The 17402-nt window shown below is 44.5% G+C and overlaps 1 protein-coding gene across 1 annotated transcript in view; it reads left to right on the top strand.

The window, feature by feature from the left end:
- PAPPA (pappalysin 1) overlaps positions 1-17402 on the top strand; it is a 183823-nt gene that overhangs the window by 40648 nt on the left and 125773 nt on the right. Inside the window, exons 3-4 of the mRNA XM_009501274.2 lie at positions 12164-12309; positions 16735-17028. Coding sequence (XP_009499569.2) covers positions 12164-12309; positions 16735-17028 — 440 coding nt within the window. The remainder of the gene's footprint in view (positions 1-12163; positions 12310-16734; positions 17029-17402) is intronic.

Here is a 17402-nt window from a genome sequence, read left to right as displayed (position 1 = left end):
CTTTGCGTTCTCGTAGCCCTTGCTAGAGGTCTGTGTTTGATTCAGTGGATCCACAGGCTTGTAGTGCCAAAACAGGCAATTTCTGCACTCATGTCTGAAGGCCAAATATATGGGTATGATTTCCTATAGTTTACTGTTACATGCTGGATCAGTATTGTACGTTTCATAAGCTGCCAGTCCAATTTTGTAGGGTCTTGGGAAATGTGTCCTCCAGGGAATGCTTACAATCAGCCTTATGTTTTAGACTGATAGTGCCTGTTTTCTGGTACACATGTTAGCAGATCCATATGTGAGGCAACCCACACGTCCTTCCATCCAGCTAATAACCTGGGCACTCGATGTGTCTGCTGCCCACTGTTTACTTAAGGGGTAGAGGGCCTTTTCTGCTTGATATAACCTTCAGTTCAAGAAACACCCGCTTTCAGAAGCACACACGTACAATGGTATTTGCTTTACCTCGTATCCATGCGGGAGTTGCAGCTCCTGCATAGGTTTAAAAACCAGAGAGTCTGAAAGTTCTTGAGTGTTTGGAAAAGGCACATTTGCATCTTTCCTCCTGCTGCTTGTCTCTGGCTCTACAGAGAGAAACGAGGGGCAGGGTTTTGATGTCAGGGAGTGAATTACGTTAGCAGTCTCTGTTACAGCCACTGCTGCCGCGTTTCGTCTCCCAACAGTAGTTGCTTGACAAAATCATGATCTAAGTCCTCTCTCCTGCTCTTTCTTTTCCTTTCTTTCTGTCTTCCTGGTGAACAGGAATAGAATTTTTTTTTTGGGGGGGGGAAGTTGGATTTAGAAAATACGCTGTCCGCAATATTTTCTTTCTGCAATTCTGAACTATTTTCATTGCAGGTGTGTTGGTGTTTCTGCCAGATCACCTGGCAATTTACTGTGGATTCTGGGAACTTCAAAGCTATGTGTTCTTATGTGAAATTTCTGTTTCAGTGACTGACGTTTTCTGTTTCCTTGTAATCTCTTCACTGCTGGGAAAGAACAAGAGTAACTAGCTTTTGTAGATCTCATAATATTTAGTGGTTCTTTGAATCTGACTATTCAATTTTCTTTTTTTATTCTTAAAAAATGTGTTCAAGACTTCACTGGTGTGATCCATCAATACCCCCTGAAAAAAAAAAAAACAAAAACCAACCAAACAAACAGAAAACCAGGAAGCAAAAAGAGCTAAATATTAGTCCTTTGTTGTAACAGGGAGAAAAAAATCTCATGAACTTTGAAAATGTGAGGCTTTTAGTGCCAGGGCACAACCTTTTCCTGGTTTCCCTGAACTGAATTCTTCATCACCAGGCTATGTTCTTTGTGATCTCTCTTTGGTGTCTCCTACCCATCCTGCATAGGATGAAATAAGAGGAAAATTCAACCAGTCTCATTTGAATCAGGTTTTCATTTCTTTCTCAGAAAAGAGGAAAATTGAGATTATCCTAACCATAAGCCATTGATGATCTGCCCACTGCAGCAGGACCAACTTCATGCACAGCCCTGCCAGGAGGTTAAGAAACGAGATTTGGAAGTCCATGAGTTGTAAAAACAAAAACAGAAAAGAAGCGGCATCTCCAAAGCAAAAGTGATGTTTTGCAAGATGCATATTTGGACTGGTTATTTTGGCCCATCAACTCCAGAAGTATCTGTAATAAACATGCTAGGTCCTTCGTGGTTATATATGATTTTATTTTATTTTTTTGCTGATGTCGGCCTGATTCCAAGTCGCTCTTCATTCCAATAGCAATGTATATCTCGCTTTGTGGCACGGGGTTTATGAGCAGGGAGGATTAGTGTCAAAAAGTGAGATGAAAGGAGCAAAGAATTTGATCTTGTTCTTTTTTCATCCTGCATTTTTTTCTGCCTGTTGATTAGGGAAGATGCTAAAGGACCAGCCCTCAAAGCCCCAGCTGCACACGCCGGCAGGGACGGTGCCACGTGTCACCCGCCTGCAGGAGCGGTGACTAACTGCAGCGCAACTGCGAGCACCCCGAGGCCGCAGGGCTCCCTGCCCCGACATGTGTTTGCCTGCCTAAAAATCCCAAAGATTCCCTCGGTAGGTGACCCGCCAGAGCCCACTGAGGCAGGGTCCTGACCCGTCCTGCCTGCCGGCGGTTGCCTGCTGCGAGGGCGGACGGCACAGGTAGATGGAGGCCAGGACAGAGCCGTGCCCATGCAGTAGGGTAACCCCATGCTTTCTGTGGACTCTAACGAGGGGACACAAGGCGTTTCCCGGTGCTCCAGAAGTTCCAAACGTGGGTCACCCCAGCCGTGACTCCCCAGGGTCACACCAGCCAGGCACTTGTTTGGGCAGGCCGCAAACGTGATCTCAAGCCTGACCCCACAGCCACCGGCATGGAGGTGAGAAAGACAAGGCTGGGGTTGAGTATTAGTAGTGGAAACTGTTAGACAGCTTTAAAATAGAGAGTTGGTATGAGCTACTCCTATAATTAAAGAAAATTCTGTGTCAAAGCCTCAAGTTTCCTCTTGATCTCTGACTTCCAGACTGATTAACAGAGGCTCTACCTAACTCTTGACCTGATTCAGGGGAGTGAGGACAGGCTGCATTCCTGGTCTCTGGTGCTTCCCGTGAAAAAAACAGGTTTGTTCTGGTGACTGAAACCAAATTGTCCTTTACTTGAACTATTGTGTACTGTATTATACACGTATCTGTTGGTTGTCTGGGAAGCTCTGGGATGAGAGGTGGTATGTAAACGCCAAATATTATTAGAATGGTGGCTGTGTGCTCATTGAAAGCAGAGCCCTCGTTCCACAAGAAAATCTGTTTATGAAGTAAATGCGCTACATTGTCTTCAGAAACTGTGAAGTTGAGGGATTCAGGAAGGACCAGCTTATTGTAGGGAGGTCTGACTTTCCATCCGCTGAGCACCGGGCCTCTAGGACTTTTTTTGGAGACTGTAAAATATGAGTAAAAGATTGTAAAATAAGAGTGAAGGCTTGTAAAATATGATTAGTGTCCACCAGAAGAAAACTTAAAGGATCAGTAACACAAGCCACCGCTTATTTAAAAGAAAGATGATCTATATTATCACAGAACATACGCTCGAGAGATCGAGTTTCTAATCCTAGCTGTCACCCTGAATGGTTTTTTTACTCTGAACAAATTATTGCATTTCGCTACCTCAATTTTCCCATTTGCAAGACAAGGAAAAATTATTCCATTTGCCTATTTCATGGCTTCTTCAGTCATGGTAAAATTTCTTGAGGGGAGGCCCAGCGCAAGGGTTCTTGTCCCACTTTAGTATCGCTTAAGCCCTTGGACGGGGTTTGGAGTGGTGCAGAGGGCTTGTGTCAGGGCTTTGACCAGAGTGGAATTTCTGTCTTCATGTTTAGGAAGCATTTTGAGGCCCAGAGGGGAAGCGCTGTGGAAGTGCCAAGCAGTATAACTGATGGTTAAAATAGCCTAAAATATATATATACCTTCCTATACTGATTTAAATTGTCGAGTATACATGAATGAGGTTTGCTGCAGCCAAAAGGTTTTCATAAAGTGGCAAAGGAAATCTGTTTTAACAGAATGGGTTCCTGAAAATATCCTTACGCCGCTTCTTTCTTTGTCGTTTGACTTTTCTCCTTGTTGCAATGGTTCAGCCTGTAGGGTCTGGAAAAACATCAGGGTAACCAGGGCAGAGGGAATATCAGATGGAGATGAGGGATGGATAAGAGACAAATTACAGTACATTTCTCATGGGTCATTTGGCTCTAGTCTTGAAAAGGAGAGAGAAGAAAAATCCCAAAGTAGTAAAAGAAAGAACAAGAGACAACCAAAACAAATAAACCTGCCAGTGTTGCTGATTTCAAAGGACTGTGAAATGTGCATATATGCATCATAATGCTTTGCTGTTTTAAAGAGATGCGTCTTGAAATGTTCCGTGCTTTAATCCTACTCACTGTCTCAGAAGTTAATTGTACAGTAAGATCACGATTCTCTTTGCCAAGGCTTTCCCTTTGTTTTCTTTTTAATTCCTGCAAGTTGGCCAGCCAGCATATCTTTTCCTAGTTCTGTGTAGTTGGTTAGCTTAATTATTTTTTATGGTCGTGCGAGGGAACGGGGTTTTTCAGTTCTTGTTGCACAAGTGAACTCAAACATTGCTATGCTCTTGGACGTGGACCTTGCAAAGGAAGAAGGCTCAGTGATCACATATTTATGGTCCGTAGCACTGCAAGTCTCTATAAACCTCCATAAAGGTTATATAAAGGTGGGATCTCTGGTATAAGAAGTGGGCAGTAAAGCCTGGGAGGGTAAAGGGAGAGAGGGAACAAATGATTTTGTGTACATTAACAGCCACCCCAAATTTTTGCCCAGAGATCAGACAGAACATGTTTGACATTTGAAAATTTTTGCATCATCTTTTTCCCCGTTCTTTTTCCCTGAGCCTCTAGTCTTCCTTATCCTGGCCAGAACCAGCAGCAAAAGTGCCGGGGGAAAAAAAAAAGAAGATCTGTTTTCACTGTATTTCTGAATCTCAGCCCAGGTTTGTGAAGGATTTGGCAAGGATTTACAAACCTTTGAGAGAATCCGTATGGAGATCTGAGGAAACCCGCCTCCCTCCTTAAAAAAGCAAGTTGCGTTGGCCAGAAATTGGGCAAAAATTGGTCGTTTCAGCTGACGTTTCCTTTGAGATTTTGGATTTGAACCTGTAGCTGCACTTCGAGAATCAGATTTTGCTCTGACTAACTCTAGATTTACACTGGAGCAAATACCTCACAGTCAGAGCTGATACTCGTGTGCGGCCCGGTGAGAACAGGAGTTGGCTCAAAGTGCGAGCTGACATGAACCAAACCCGAGGAGGACCCAGAGCTGGGCTTGGAGTAGTCCAGCCGTCAGGTTTATTCCAACCTGTTGCTGTGGTTCAGCCCATTAAGTAGATATTGCATTTACGACATCCAGCAGTTACCTATAGGCAGTTGTATGAAATACAGCTGTATCGTTTATTCGAGGTCTCTGTGAGAAAGTCAGATAAGGCTGAGCAGGGGCCCGCCTCTAGGGTTCTATAGATGATACTACTGACTTTTAGAACTCAGTAGCAAATAATTTCCTTTCTGGATGGGGTAGGGTTTTTTCCCTTGCAACCCCATAGATATATAGTGCAAAATGTTGCAGTGTATATGTGCGTACGTCTAGGATTGTCCTGCTGGAAAGCCGACGTTTCAAAGCAAATGGAATGAAACTGATTACTTGATAATTGTCAAAATTCCCTACTTTAGACCAAGGAGTTGTTCTTAGTCTCTGTTGCAGGATTAAGAAAACCCAGACCCAAATGAGTCCTATAGTTTGCACAGTAAAGCTCTATAATATTTTTTCTTTTTTTTTTTCTGTAGGATAAGTAAAGCCTGAGTCACTAGCATAATGGTAGAATTAATTCAGTTTAGAAAAAAGGGCACCCTAGGATCAAGAAAAACCCAGATTTTTGTAGCTGTGTGGCTTTTATTTTGCAATACGTGTTGCTTAGGGTCAGTCTTAACTGTAGGACTGGCCACTGATGTCAAAAAACCCTCGTCCAGCTTTAACCAGCTAACGGGAATGCATTAGCAGTGTCACGGAGAGTGACACAGAGTTCAGCACAGGCTACCAAACCTACCCGAGAAGCTGGGTTTATATTTGAACAATTATCCTAAGTGTCTTTTCTTGGATGCTTATCATTACTATTTTTTTCACCAAAACATTCCTCCTTTCTTGTAACGGGAGATCAGATTTGGGGGCTGCAGAGGACATTTTGCTGCAGTGGATAAACCAGAATTCTTTAAAAGCTGCCAAGCCTACGTGTGCTGACAGTGCTTGCAATTTATGCTTGTGGCCATGACCTAGTGACTGCCTGGTTTGGATGCGGTCAGAACTACAGTCACACATTTGGATTTCAGTGTGAACACAGGCAGTGATCTGGATCTAAATGGGGACCTGAAGCCTTTCACTTTGTAATACTCTGGCTCCACTCTGTTTCAGGCTCTGTCCCAATCACTGAAAGATTTATACCTTTATCAATAAATTATGATGACTTTTACTACACTTACACCAGTGTCTTAAATTAACACTAAACTAAATGTAGATGAGGCACGCTTCCTGCTTCACATGATTTATGGCAATCTGGCTGAAATAAGGAGCAAAATTAAATTTGCCAGCAAAGGCAGATCTTTAACATCAGGTCAGACAAAAGTTTTATTGCAAGCCCACTGCTAAAGACGGTTTCTAGGTTGTCTTTTTTTGTTCAGGTTTTTGATAGACCTGTAGCACTTCAGGCAAAAAAGAAGAAAAATGGTTATAAATGTTTGTAGGTCTGAAATCTCTACTGTGTACTTTATGTCAGGTTGGAGGTGATAGGCGGCATGAACGCAGCAGTTACATGGCACTGATAAGCTCTCAGCTTGAGGACTGTGTCCTCTTTTGATGGCCTGCCTTTGAGAAAGATGCGGAGGGTGCAGATGAGAGCATCAGAACTGACCGGAGGTCCTAAAAAATATAACCAGTGGGGAGCGGCTGAAGAAATAAGGTGGTTTTAGCCTAAAAATGAGGTGGTTTACAGGGGATATAATAAGCTTTCAAATAAGGAATAGGTTTGGCAAAGCAGAAGGAAATAATCTAATCTCCCTGTCTGTGGGAAATGGCACAAATAGTCATGCCCATCTGTTGCAGCAAAAAAGATTTAGGTAGACCTTCAGAAAAGCTTCCTGACCATAAAGGCATTGAAACATGGGCTACAGGTTGCTGGGGCAGTGGCAGAGTCCTTGTCACGTGTGGTCTTAAGCATAAACTAAATAAAAATTTGCTTGGGGTGACATATAGGGATGCCCCTGCTTTGGGCAGAGGGCTACCAGCAATGGTCTCTGGACACCCTTTCCAGACTTGTTTCTAAGTGACTCTGTGACAGAAGGCAAAAGGCAACTTATACACCGGCATCAACGCTGTGTCTCCAAAAGGAGAGTTCCGTGTGTAACCACCCAAGACTGAGAAATCACAGGGGGAAAAGCTAAATTACAATTGTGCACATCTGCCAAATGGCCCCATTTCAAGGTCAGCTTTCAGTGCTGTTGAAGTCACAGCTCTTGCCATTATCTTCAGGAGGAACACCATTTATCTCAAAACCATCCTTGCTGTTCAGTGCAGATACTGAAAATCTCTAGGTGGACACTGCATCCTAAAACCTTGGGCCCCCCATGCAGCTTGAACAGCTGGGACAGACGTTTGGTAAGTGCCTGTCCACATACCGACTGCTGTGGCCTTTGTTGCTCTAATGAGTTAGCATCAACCCTGGGGTTTCCCAATTCCCAGTCCTCGGATCAGAGCTGGAGGGACAAAGGGAACACCACTGAGACGTATCAGCCACGCGTTGGGAACCACACCTGGGTCTGGCACAGGCTGCCGGCGAGGGTTGCCGGGGCTGTCCAGAAGAGCTAAACTGTTTGCCATGGTTTAAGCGGGACAGTTGTTTTGGGAACACCAAATGAAAGCAGCAACAAGGAGTCTTGGGAAGGAGAGTGACGTATTGGGACGCTAGGATTCCAGCAGATTGACTACCCTGCCGTGTGCTGAACCGCTAGGTAAAGGATAGGGCATTGTATGTCAAGAGATAAAATGGAGACTTTTCGAGGCTGACTTCCCAATTCAGAAGATGCTGGTGGTTTTGTGTTGTGTTTTGTTTTGTTTTGTTTTGTTTTTTAATGATGAAATGCAGTGCCTTTTATTCCTAACAAATTCATCAGGCAGTTGGAGACTACGCTCCATACTGAGCAGATAGCAAAGTTCCTACTCTGTGTTTGGGTGGGGTCTTGCAAATAATCCCTTAAGCACCCTGTTTGTTTTCATGCTGTAAAGTGACACTTGTCTTTGAAGGAAAAAAACAAAACAAAGTCAAATAGAGAATAACTCAGAGCAAACAGTAGAAAACATTTCCTAACAATAAGGGCTGGAAGGCTCATTGTTCCTTGCAAAAACAACCACGAGTGCAAGAGGCTGCACCCCAGCCACATAAGGGAAGCACAGGAAAGCCACTTTCTGACCTAGAAGAAAACAGGGGAGGAAGAGCTTCCAACCCAGTTACAAAACTGCTCGACTCTAGTCACCAATGCCAGGTTTAATATGATTAGACCTGATACCAAGCGAGTGTAGAAGCCATTATCAGATGTGTTTGTAGCTAAGCGGCAGAGCTGTGTGGCTGGGTTTGGCTTTGGACCTGAGGGCCGGCAGAAGGGAGCTCCTCGCGGTGGCCCCCGCGGGCCAGTGGGGCTGCTGGCTGGGGGCTTCGCCTCGCCGCCCGGGACGAGTCCTCCTGCGTCGAAGCCACAGCCCAAATGGATGGGAAACGAGCCTGACAGATGAGACAGGCACGGGGATAATGGCTGGTGTGACTGATGGGGCAGGCTGCGTGGCGGGTAGGGCGGTCGCGAGACACTGCTGGATGAGCTAAAGGCTCCATTAGGCTGAAACTGGAGCACTGTACGGGATACGCATTACTGTTTGAGGTCTGGGGCTTACTGGATAGGGTGAGCTGCTGTGCAGTACAGTTTCAGAGGGTTATTTACACTGTAATGGAGGAAAAAGGCAAACCGAAGCTGTGCATTGGACAAATAAGTCGATGAAAAGATATGGGTAGGAATGTGGACGTTGCATGATATGATTTGGTGTCCCAAATGGCCTTAAACAGCCCATAGAATTTCTATGTCTAAAACAGATTCCAGCAAAGGAGACCTTTTATGATGCACTAATAGGCTCATTAGGCTTTCTTGAGCAAGGCACGCTCACAGCATCGTATGTTTTTTCCATTACAGGAATTACATGTGTTTTGTTGTGCTTTGGGTTTTGTTTTGTTTTCCACATAGGCTTGCCCTGACAGTTCCCCCATTCAGGTTTATATTGGAGGTACCATCTCGAGCCAATGAATTTTATGAAATATGTTGCTGGCACTCACGGAGAGATGCATAAAGGAAATATTCTAATGACAGTTGGAAAGGCTTTGATCCCTTTCCAAGACTGCACTCATGTCTTTGAAATGCGAGTTTGGCAGTGCTGGAAAGGCTGGGCTCTTTGGTTCTCTTTGGCACGAGCCCATGTGACAGACATTATGTCCTCTATCAGGGGACCCACATAACCTTGAGAAGTGTAAGCAATGCTCGCAGATTGCATTGGGTCAGATAGTCTGAGCTGATAACAAAGCAGCCGCGGCAGCAGGGGGGAGTCAGCCTAGTCCAATGCAATAACTGAAAACTATTTTGACCTGGTAACTGTTGGGTCTGCTGCCTGCGGCTACGTAGTTGGACATGAACTGCAAAAGTAGTTAATTTATGCCTCCTTGAGTGTAGGAATGTGGTGATGATGGATAGGGATGGGAGGTTATTAGAAACATGGGGAGGAAGGAGAGGATGGAATTCCAGCTCGTGTTTTTATCTCTTACACACGCTCTGGTTCTTTGCGTACATACCTTTGGCTGTCTTGCATGTGCGCACAATCCAAACCCTTGCTTACACACTCACACCCCTCTTCATGCACGCCCAAGCAGGCACACGATCACACGCTTACAAGGGATTTGCCTGAGCTAAATGCTCGAGCATGTTTATGTGCTGGGGGTCACTGATGGCTTTTACAAAGGGGGTTGCATTTGCTTCCTCCCAAGCACGATCTGTTTACACCTACTCCTGTGCAGACCCTTTGCTAAAAATCCTCTTAGCAGTCTGTTTTTACACCGTTTGAATATATTCTCTTCATTGGCAGACTTTCGTTGGCTAGCAGAGAAGCAGTGGTCAGAGAAATACTATAAAACCAAGTTCAGTTGACTTAGTACAGTGGATTAACGTAAGGCATGAGTTCAGTCCTGGGGATGCACTGACATCACTGGCCAATTAGTTAAATGCTGTCTGCTCTGGATGCTGTCTGCAGTAATAATGCAGGTACAAAACAGCCCTAGATGTTAAAGCACACAGCCTGTACGCAAGTGAGAGAGCGACTGTGGCCAGGCACCGAGGATATAAATGGGGATCGGATTGTGTAAACAATAAGCAAAGGGACAGCTGAGAATAAAGAAATATTAGTTTAGATTATTTGAAACTGTAAAGAGAAGTGCGAGGATGAAAGTGGTAGTCTCGGGAGAGGGGTTTGATTATAGTTACTCCTACAGGGATTTGCATAGGCCATAAAGCGTCTTCATCCAGAGTCAACAACCGCAGTCTCAATACAGACAGTGGGCCTTTCCTTCCCACTGTGATACAAAACACACAAACGTTTTTCTACTCAGAGGTACGCAGTGCTTCTGTCTCTGTCCTTTTCTCTCTTGCAGAAAGTACCGCATCACTCCCACGTTCTCTCTTACATTTTTGCTCACTGCCTTTTACTGATGCTGCCATTCGTGCAGACGTACGTATCGGCCCCTTCACGTGCACGCATCCGTCGTCACACGCTCCCCCGGCACACTGACACTTCCGTCTGGAAACGCACGTTAGCTCTCAGGTGTCATTTCAATCTATTGCTCGTGGACATGTATAAGTATAAGCCCATCTTTGAAAAAGATGTTTTCAAAGGCACAAAGATGATCCTGGAAGTAGATCACGCACAGCCTCAGAATGTTGTGCAGAAAGATGCAGAATGAGCTTGGGAAGCTAAGGGGAAGATCTGTATATTTTCCATAGATGTGTTGGGAACAGGGGAGGGATGAGAAATGTGTAAAGGGTCACAGTGCTGACCTGTCCTTCAGGATGTCATCCACATTTGATCGGAAGAAAAACACTGTATGGAATGGAAACATACCCTTCCACTGGTGTCCCTAAAGAGCACGTCTTCCTCCATGAGTCAGCGAGGGCCTGGGGACACCCAGCCATGAACTATTTTGGAGGCAATGACTTCAGCAAGTGGCAGGGGAAGCTATTGTGGAAATATGAATGTGTTTTCCATTGGGGAGTCCTCCAGGGAAGGACAGAAAGATCTTGGTGCTGAGCCAACTCCCCTATTTTTTCTTCACCCTTCTGGGAACGAAAGCCTTGCAAAGTATGCAAGGAACCCTACTTACTGAATGTGAGCGCGTTTGGTTTGAGAGAGCTACGTGAGCCCTATACACACCCATACGCATACAGAAAGGGGGACCTCAGGAAGCAGGAATCAACCTGCTCAAGACCGTCATGCTGTCCTTAGAAGCTAGTCAACTGTGCTTAACTCGGTGTGATCTCCCTCTCTGTTGTTTCCACCTGCCAAGTGAAGGTAGTACAACTTACCCGTGTTTTAGATCTTAGCGTTAGCACAACACTTCATATCAAAAGGCAATGTGAGCTGGAAACAGAGAAGCAATGGGTTTACTCTTACGCTTCACTTTCTCCAGCTTTACCCTGAGTTGGGGCATCACGGTGCCACTGAAAGCAGCGTACACACTTCAGCAAGTAGCTCTTGTATTCCAGTATTGATAAAGTCTACTCCTATAAAGGAGCGCAAAAAAGTACTTCCAAAGGCCATCAGGCTTAAGGGATTTGCTTTGTTTGCCTGCAAGCAGCTTGCTTTGTAACCTCCAGACACCCCAGAAGCTAGGAAGAAGCGCTGCTCACCTCAGGGGGACTCCTGAGGAGCCTCAGGACTTTATGACATGGTATGGTACCACTCCTGCGGAGATCTCCCGCAAGGAGATCTCTTGGCACAGCTTTGCTTGCTGGAAGCAGCAATTCCCCAGCAACCATCCTACGTCAGGGCCAGACCGTGTGCATCTCAGCCCAAGTGACTGCCGCTGGGGCTAAAGGAGTGACGTTGTGAGCTGGTGTTGGTTGTTGTGCCAGCCTGGAGATGTGAAACTTGTTATTGTGAAGGAAAATTAGAGGTAACAATAATAAACGGCTTAGAGGAAATGTGCAAGGTAACTGCTGATATAAAAAGATTTACTGACCCTAATACACGGTTAATTACATTCCTAATGAATAGATTCCTATACTTATCTTAGGAATGTGGACAGCTTTATGTATATACCTTGGATTTTGTGGCCTTAGTTAATCAATGGCCTGAAGTCCTTAGATGAGATTCACTGTATGAATGCAAAGTAATTGAAGTTTGGGAGTGGGTTATGAAAGTATTTCAGGTGACTGATATGCAGGATATTGTAAGATCTTTGCCTGGATTGCAGCATTTCTTCAATACTTTGTTGCTTTTTGTGTCACCTTTAGAAAAAAAAAAGCTTTTCTTTTTCTACAGAGCATACTTAGATGTCAATGAACTAAAGAACATACTCAAACTGGACGGATCCACACACCTCAACATCTTCTTTGCCAATTCCTCTGAGGAAGAGCTGGCTGGAGTGGCAACTTGGCCCTGGGACAAGGAAGCCTTGATGCATCTAGGTGAGTGATAAAGATGTTTCTTTTTGTAAAGCATTCTTCTGAGGCGCTAAGAAGGAAAGACAAATATGCGTTAAGCTCTGTTCTGATTTCTTATCATTCCTCTAATATATAGTCAGGGGAAAAAAAGTATTTCACGATTCCCAGATACTGGCTCACAACCAGGAAAATATTAGGTTATAAACCCAAAGCATATTATGGTATTTGTAGATGATGTCAAGCTGAAAGTATTTCACCTTTTAAGTGAAGCTACTTTACAGGGCATTCAGTCCATGGGAGCACTTTGTGAGGAAGACTGGGGGGATAGGTGGGGGGATGCTAGACAGGAGTGGATTTTTAACCTTAGCCCGTTATGTTCTGATCCTTAGCTCATTACTTAGTAAGCGTTCGATTAATTTTCCTCACAGACTATAGTGGAAATTTGTTGCTATTTTTCTCTACCAATGTGCAAAAGAGCAAACTGCTGAGAGATTGTATTTCTAATGTTCATTTGAGTGGAACTGGAAAGAGTTCAGTACCCTGCAGACTGCCCTGCATGTTTCATAACTAGGTTGCTGACTATGGCTGCTGGAACCCAGGGATCCAGACAAAGCTGTGCAACCTCCCGAATGACTCACTGCCCTGACACCTGCGGTGCCACTGGACCTGTGTTCCTTGCAAAATGTCAGATGAACCTCAAAAGGTTCAGAAGGCACTGGCTGAGTCTGTATATGCTTCTCTTAACTGCACAAACGTCCCTGGGGTTGCAAAGCTGATCTGGTCATCTTGAAAGAGCAGGGATTCTCACAAGTTTTCCAGATATTTCTCCAGCCTGTCCAGACCTTCCTAGGCTGGAAGTGAAGTGTAGTTTCAGCCAAGTTCAGTCTTTGTGAAAGGCTGTTTCAGCCAGTTTTTATATTACCCAACACCACATTGAGCAAAACAAAAAAGATGTGACAAATGTAAACCTATACAAGGAGAGCAAAATGTGGTGTTTATTATCCTAAAGCATACTATGAGAGCTGGACTACAACTTGAGCCATCAGTCAGGGAGGCTTTTCCGTGTTCAAAAATACATTACTCCAAAGCTAGATGTTAACATCTCTTTATAGTCACCTGTCTCTATGGCTGAGAGAGGCTCCATGGTCAGACCAAGCAGTTGGAGCTGGCTGCCCTACTTCGGTTAGTAAACGTTTTATTACGACATTCAGCTCTGCAGCTGCTCTGGAAGAAGTATGAGCAAACTTCCCTTCCCAAGACTGGCACTGACACACATCCAGTCTCCTGCCGAGGTAGGCTGGAAGTGAAGCCACTTCCACTCTGACTCGCCTCCAGCCCCACCTCCATGGGCTCCAGCTGGGAGCACCCAAACCAGAAGATGCTGTTAATGCCTGCCAGTGAGCATTCCCCGTGGCAACACCTTCTGGCAAAACCGAAGCCAGATATTAACCCCAGCCTCGACCAGCACCCACACTACTGTGATTCCTATCACTCTGTAACACCACAACCCCCTGCTCCTGCACCAGCCCCACAGGAACTCCGTTTGCCTCTGGCTGTGCAACGGTATGGGTTGCTGGTGGAAAGCACCAGCCCTAATGCCACTGCTGGAGTGCAATAAGGCTACAGTATAGCAAATCCTTCCTTAAATGAGTATTTTCACAGCTTCCCTTGGTGTTGCCGTGGGAGGGAGCAGAGAACAAGGGGAGAGCTCCAGAGTGCCAAGAAGAACCTTCTGCAAGAAGGCTGGGGCTTGCCCAAAGCCCTGATGAGTTCCTCTGTCACTTCGTTAAGCTAATTGTCAACATCATGCCTGAGCAAAACAATTTAAATTCAGCTCCTACAGTGTATTGACGGAATTCATTGACCAAAAAAAGATCTCACGAGAAAAAAAAAAAAAGACATTAGCCAACAGTTTAATGTTGACTTGCAGTGGAAAAAAGTAGAAATAAATAAATAATGCTCATAATTTCCTGTCATAATAGCCCTCCCGGACCTGTGCTTGGTCTGTAAGAATTCATCTTTAATCTTTTTTACTCTTTTCTATAAATCCAATATGTACTTAATAAAAAATATGAAATATGTCCTGTGGTGCAGATCTAAAGGCTGGGATAGAGATTGTCTGGGTGAGGGAGTTTATCTTTTCTGTAAAACTGCAATTGATTTAGATTGTTGACAGCTGTGAAAAATATAAATTTTCAACAAAGGCAAAAATAAAATCTCTCTCTCCAGCTGCCTCGGGGCTGTCCAATGCCAGAATGATTTACCAGCCTTTATTTTGAAGGCATGTCCTGCTGAGGAATTTTACCAATCCTCCTGCCATTGGAAGACAAACCCTGGAAGTATCTTTGGGAAAGAGACCCCCACAAAACAATATATGAGGGTACTCTGTGAGTGTAAATGGCTCCACGTGGGTAGACCCCAAGCGCTGGAGGACTCAGAGCATGTATTGTATACAAGGGGAGAGAGGGATGCAAGGAACATGGGGGTTGCAGTGGCTGCATACTCGTAGGTCTGCTGACAATTCATTGGGCCTGTGGAGAGCTAGTGTAAGGACCAGCTCAGCGCTGTGAAAAGGACGCGCGGATGCTGCGTGTGTCATAACAGGCGTGATGTTGCAGCGAGATTGATTTTGTTCTCTCTTTTCTGTCTGTATTTAAATTTGCATGTGTCCTTGCAAGACATCCAAAGTGGTCCTTCCTCTCTCCTCAGCATTGATAAAATTTCAGCTGGAACACTGTATCATGTTTGGACACTGTACCTGAAGGAAAATGTGAGGCAACTGGGAAAACCAAAGGCGAGCAACAGTCAGGGAGGTCTAGAAAAAGGGTTGAGCTACAAGGAAAGGTTGAATGGATTGCAGTTATTCAGACTGAAGGAAAAGAGCCTGAAGTGGGGATGATGACAATCTCATAAAAGCTGATGAAAGGGGAGGAGAATCTTCTGTTCTTCGTATCCGTGCGAGGCAGGACTTGAAGTCATGAACTTAAGTTGCCAAAAAATCAGTTCAGATTAGATGGGATTTAAATCCTTGCAGCCGTAAGGGTACCGAGTGCTGAAATTGATTGCTGGGGTAGTGATGTCATCAGGGGTTGTAAAGAGATGTTAGGCCGGTGTGTGAGGGATGGTGTAGACCTAATTGGTCCCGCATTGTTTGAGAACAGAGTTAGATGACTTCTTAAGATCTTCTCAGTCTTATTTTCCTGTAATTCCATGGTTATTGCAACCAAGTCTCCAGGCAGATGAGAAGGAAGAGTCTATGGAGTGTCAGAACCTGGTGATCTCATCTTCCCTGCTCTACAGTCCCTGATAACGTTCCTCCTGCCAAAACCTTTTCTCTCCTCATTGTCACAAAATTATTAGTGTACCATATCCAAGATTTATTTTCCCACTATAACTTTTACAAAGCAGTCTCCCATTCTCATGGTAGGCAATATACACAAACAGTTTTAAATAAAAGGCTGGGAAAAGTTGAGGTCAACAAGCTAAATAAAGAAAATATGAAGCATATCATAAATCCAAAAGTATCTCTCGCTGAGCTAAAAATATAATTCTTACGATTAATTCGATATACTGTAAAGCCTCACTAATTTACTATTTGCTTATCTGCACATCCCATAATGCATACAACAACAACAAAAAATCACTGTTGGTTTTCTTTGTGCACATTTAAAAACCATGCAGTTCTTTTAGAAATGTCACATTCCAGGGTTTTATGTTTTCTGACACATTAGACTTATGCATATTCATTAGTGGAATGTGCAGTTCTGATCAAACTAGGCTTGTCTGAGTGTATGACCAGAGTGTGCTTCTGACAGTTACTTCAAAGCTGTCTGTATGATCAGAGAACACCCCACAAAAACCCTTCCAGCCTTGGGTGTATTCTGTTTCCTTTGCCCAGCTATTACTTTGCAAATATTGGTGTAACCTACTGCAATTTTTGAGGTGTTCCAGAAGTTAATGGGCTTCTATTATATCTTTACTCTGTGGAATAGTATACAGAGAGTCCTTCAGGTATGTTTTGTTTGACTCTTGGTATCAAATGCATTGCGTACACTTATTTGGGCAGAATCATTCTATTTAAGCACAGAAAATGATTTAAAATTGCTTAGAATGAGGTAATTGCATGTAGGATTTTTCTCTGAGTTAACAAACCAACCAAACTGACCATATTCAGTGGAAAGACCGATTGTCACTGTGTTTTTCGTTTTGGATGTTGGACTTTGTCCCATGATTCCTCACCCTTAGAGCCCCAGATTAAGGGTGAGGTTAAACCTTGCTGTGCAGTTTCTCTGAGCAGGCCATGTGCCTGATTGTGCAAAAACCAGTCTGTGCTATAGAGGATCCGAGGAACTGCCAGTCCATCTGCCCTTAGGATTGTCTGCCTTTCCCTTTCTCTTGCTGTTCTGAAGAAGACAAGGCAAACAAAGCTCTTCTCTTTTCCCCTTGCAGGTGGCATTGTGCTGAATCCTTCCTTCTATGGAATCCCTGGCCACACACACACGATGATCCATGAAATTGGGCACAGCCTGGGGCTCTATCACGTCTTCCGGGGAATCTCAGAGATCCTCTCCTGCAGTGATCCGTGCATGGAAACTGAGCCGTCCTTCGAGACCGGGGACCTCTGCAGTGACACCAACCCTGCTCCTAAGCACAAGCTGTGTGGAGATCCTGGACCTGGCAACGACACATGCGGTTTTCACAGTTTCCTAAATACGCCGTTCAGTAACTTCATGAGCTACGCAGGTACTTGGGTTTCCTTGGTTTGCTGTTGGTGTCTGTGGTTGGGCGGGAACAAAGAATAGCAGCATTACCTCTGATTTTTACAGTCTGTTTCATGTGGGGCTGTATGCTGACACGTGAGTCTGTTGGTCTAGGACCACGCTTGATGAAAGACTGAACTGGACGGCCTCAGGAATCCCTTCCAGTTCTTTTTTTCCCCAGTTTTCCCTAACTTTACATAGTTTCATGTGATGACCAGGCAGAAAGTTTGGGGGAGGGAAGAAATGAGATAAGCACTAAGAAAACAGCTTCTAAAGGCTCTACAGCAAATTTGACACCCTGTGTCCCTGCGATCCGGATGCCTGATCTATGAGGTCTTCTTTGAAAAACCCAAATTC

The sequence above is a fragment of the Phalacrocorax carbo genome, chromosome 18, assembly GCF_963921805.1.
Source record: "Phalacrocorax carbo chromosome 18, bPhaCar2.1, whole genome shotgun sequence".
In the NCBI taxonomy this organism is placed as follows: domain Eukaryota; kingdom Metazoa; phylum Chordata; class Aves; order Suliformes; family Phalacrocoracidae; genus Phalacrocorax; species Phalacrocorax carbo.
The sequence above is the reverse complement of the archived record's forward strand: the minus strand, read 5'-3'. Positions and strand labels throughout refer to the sequence as shown.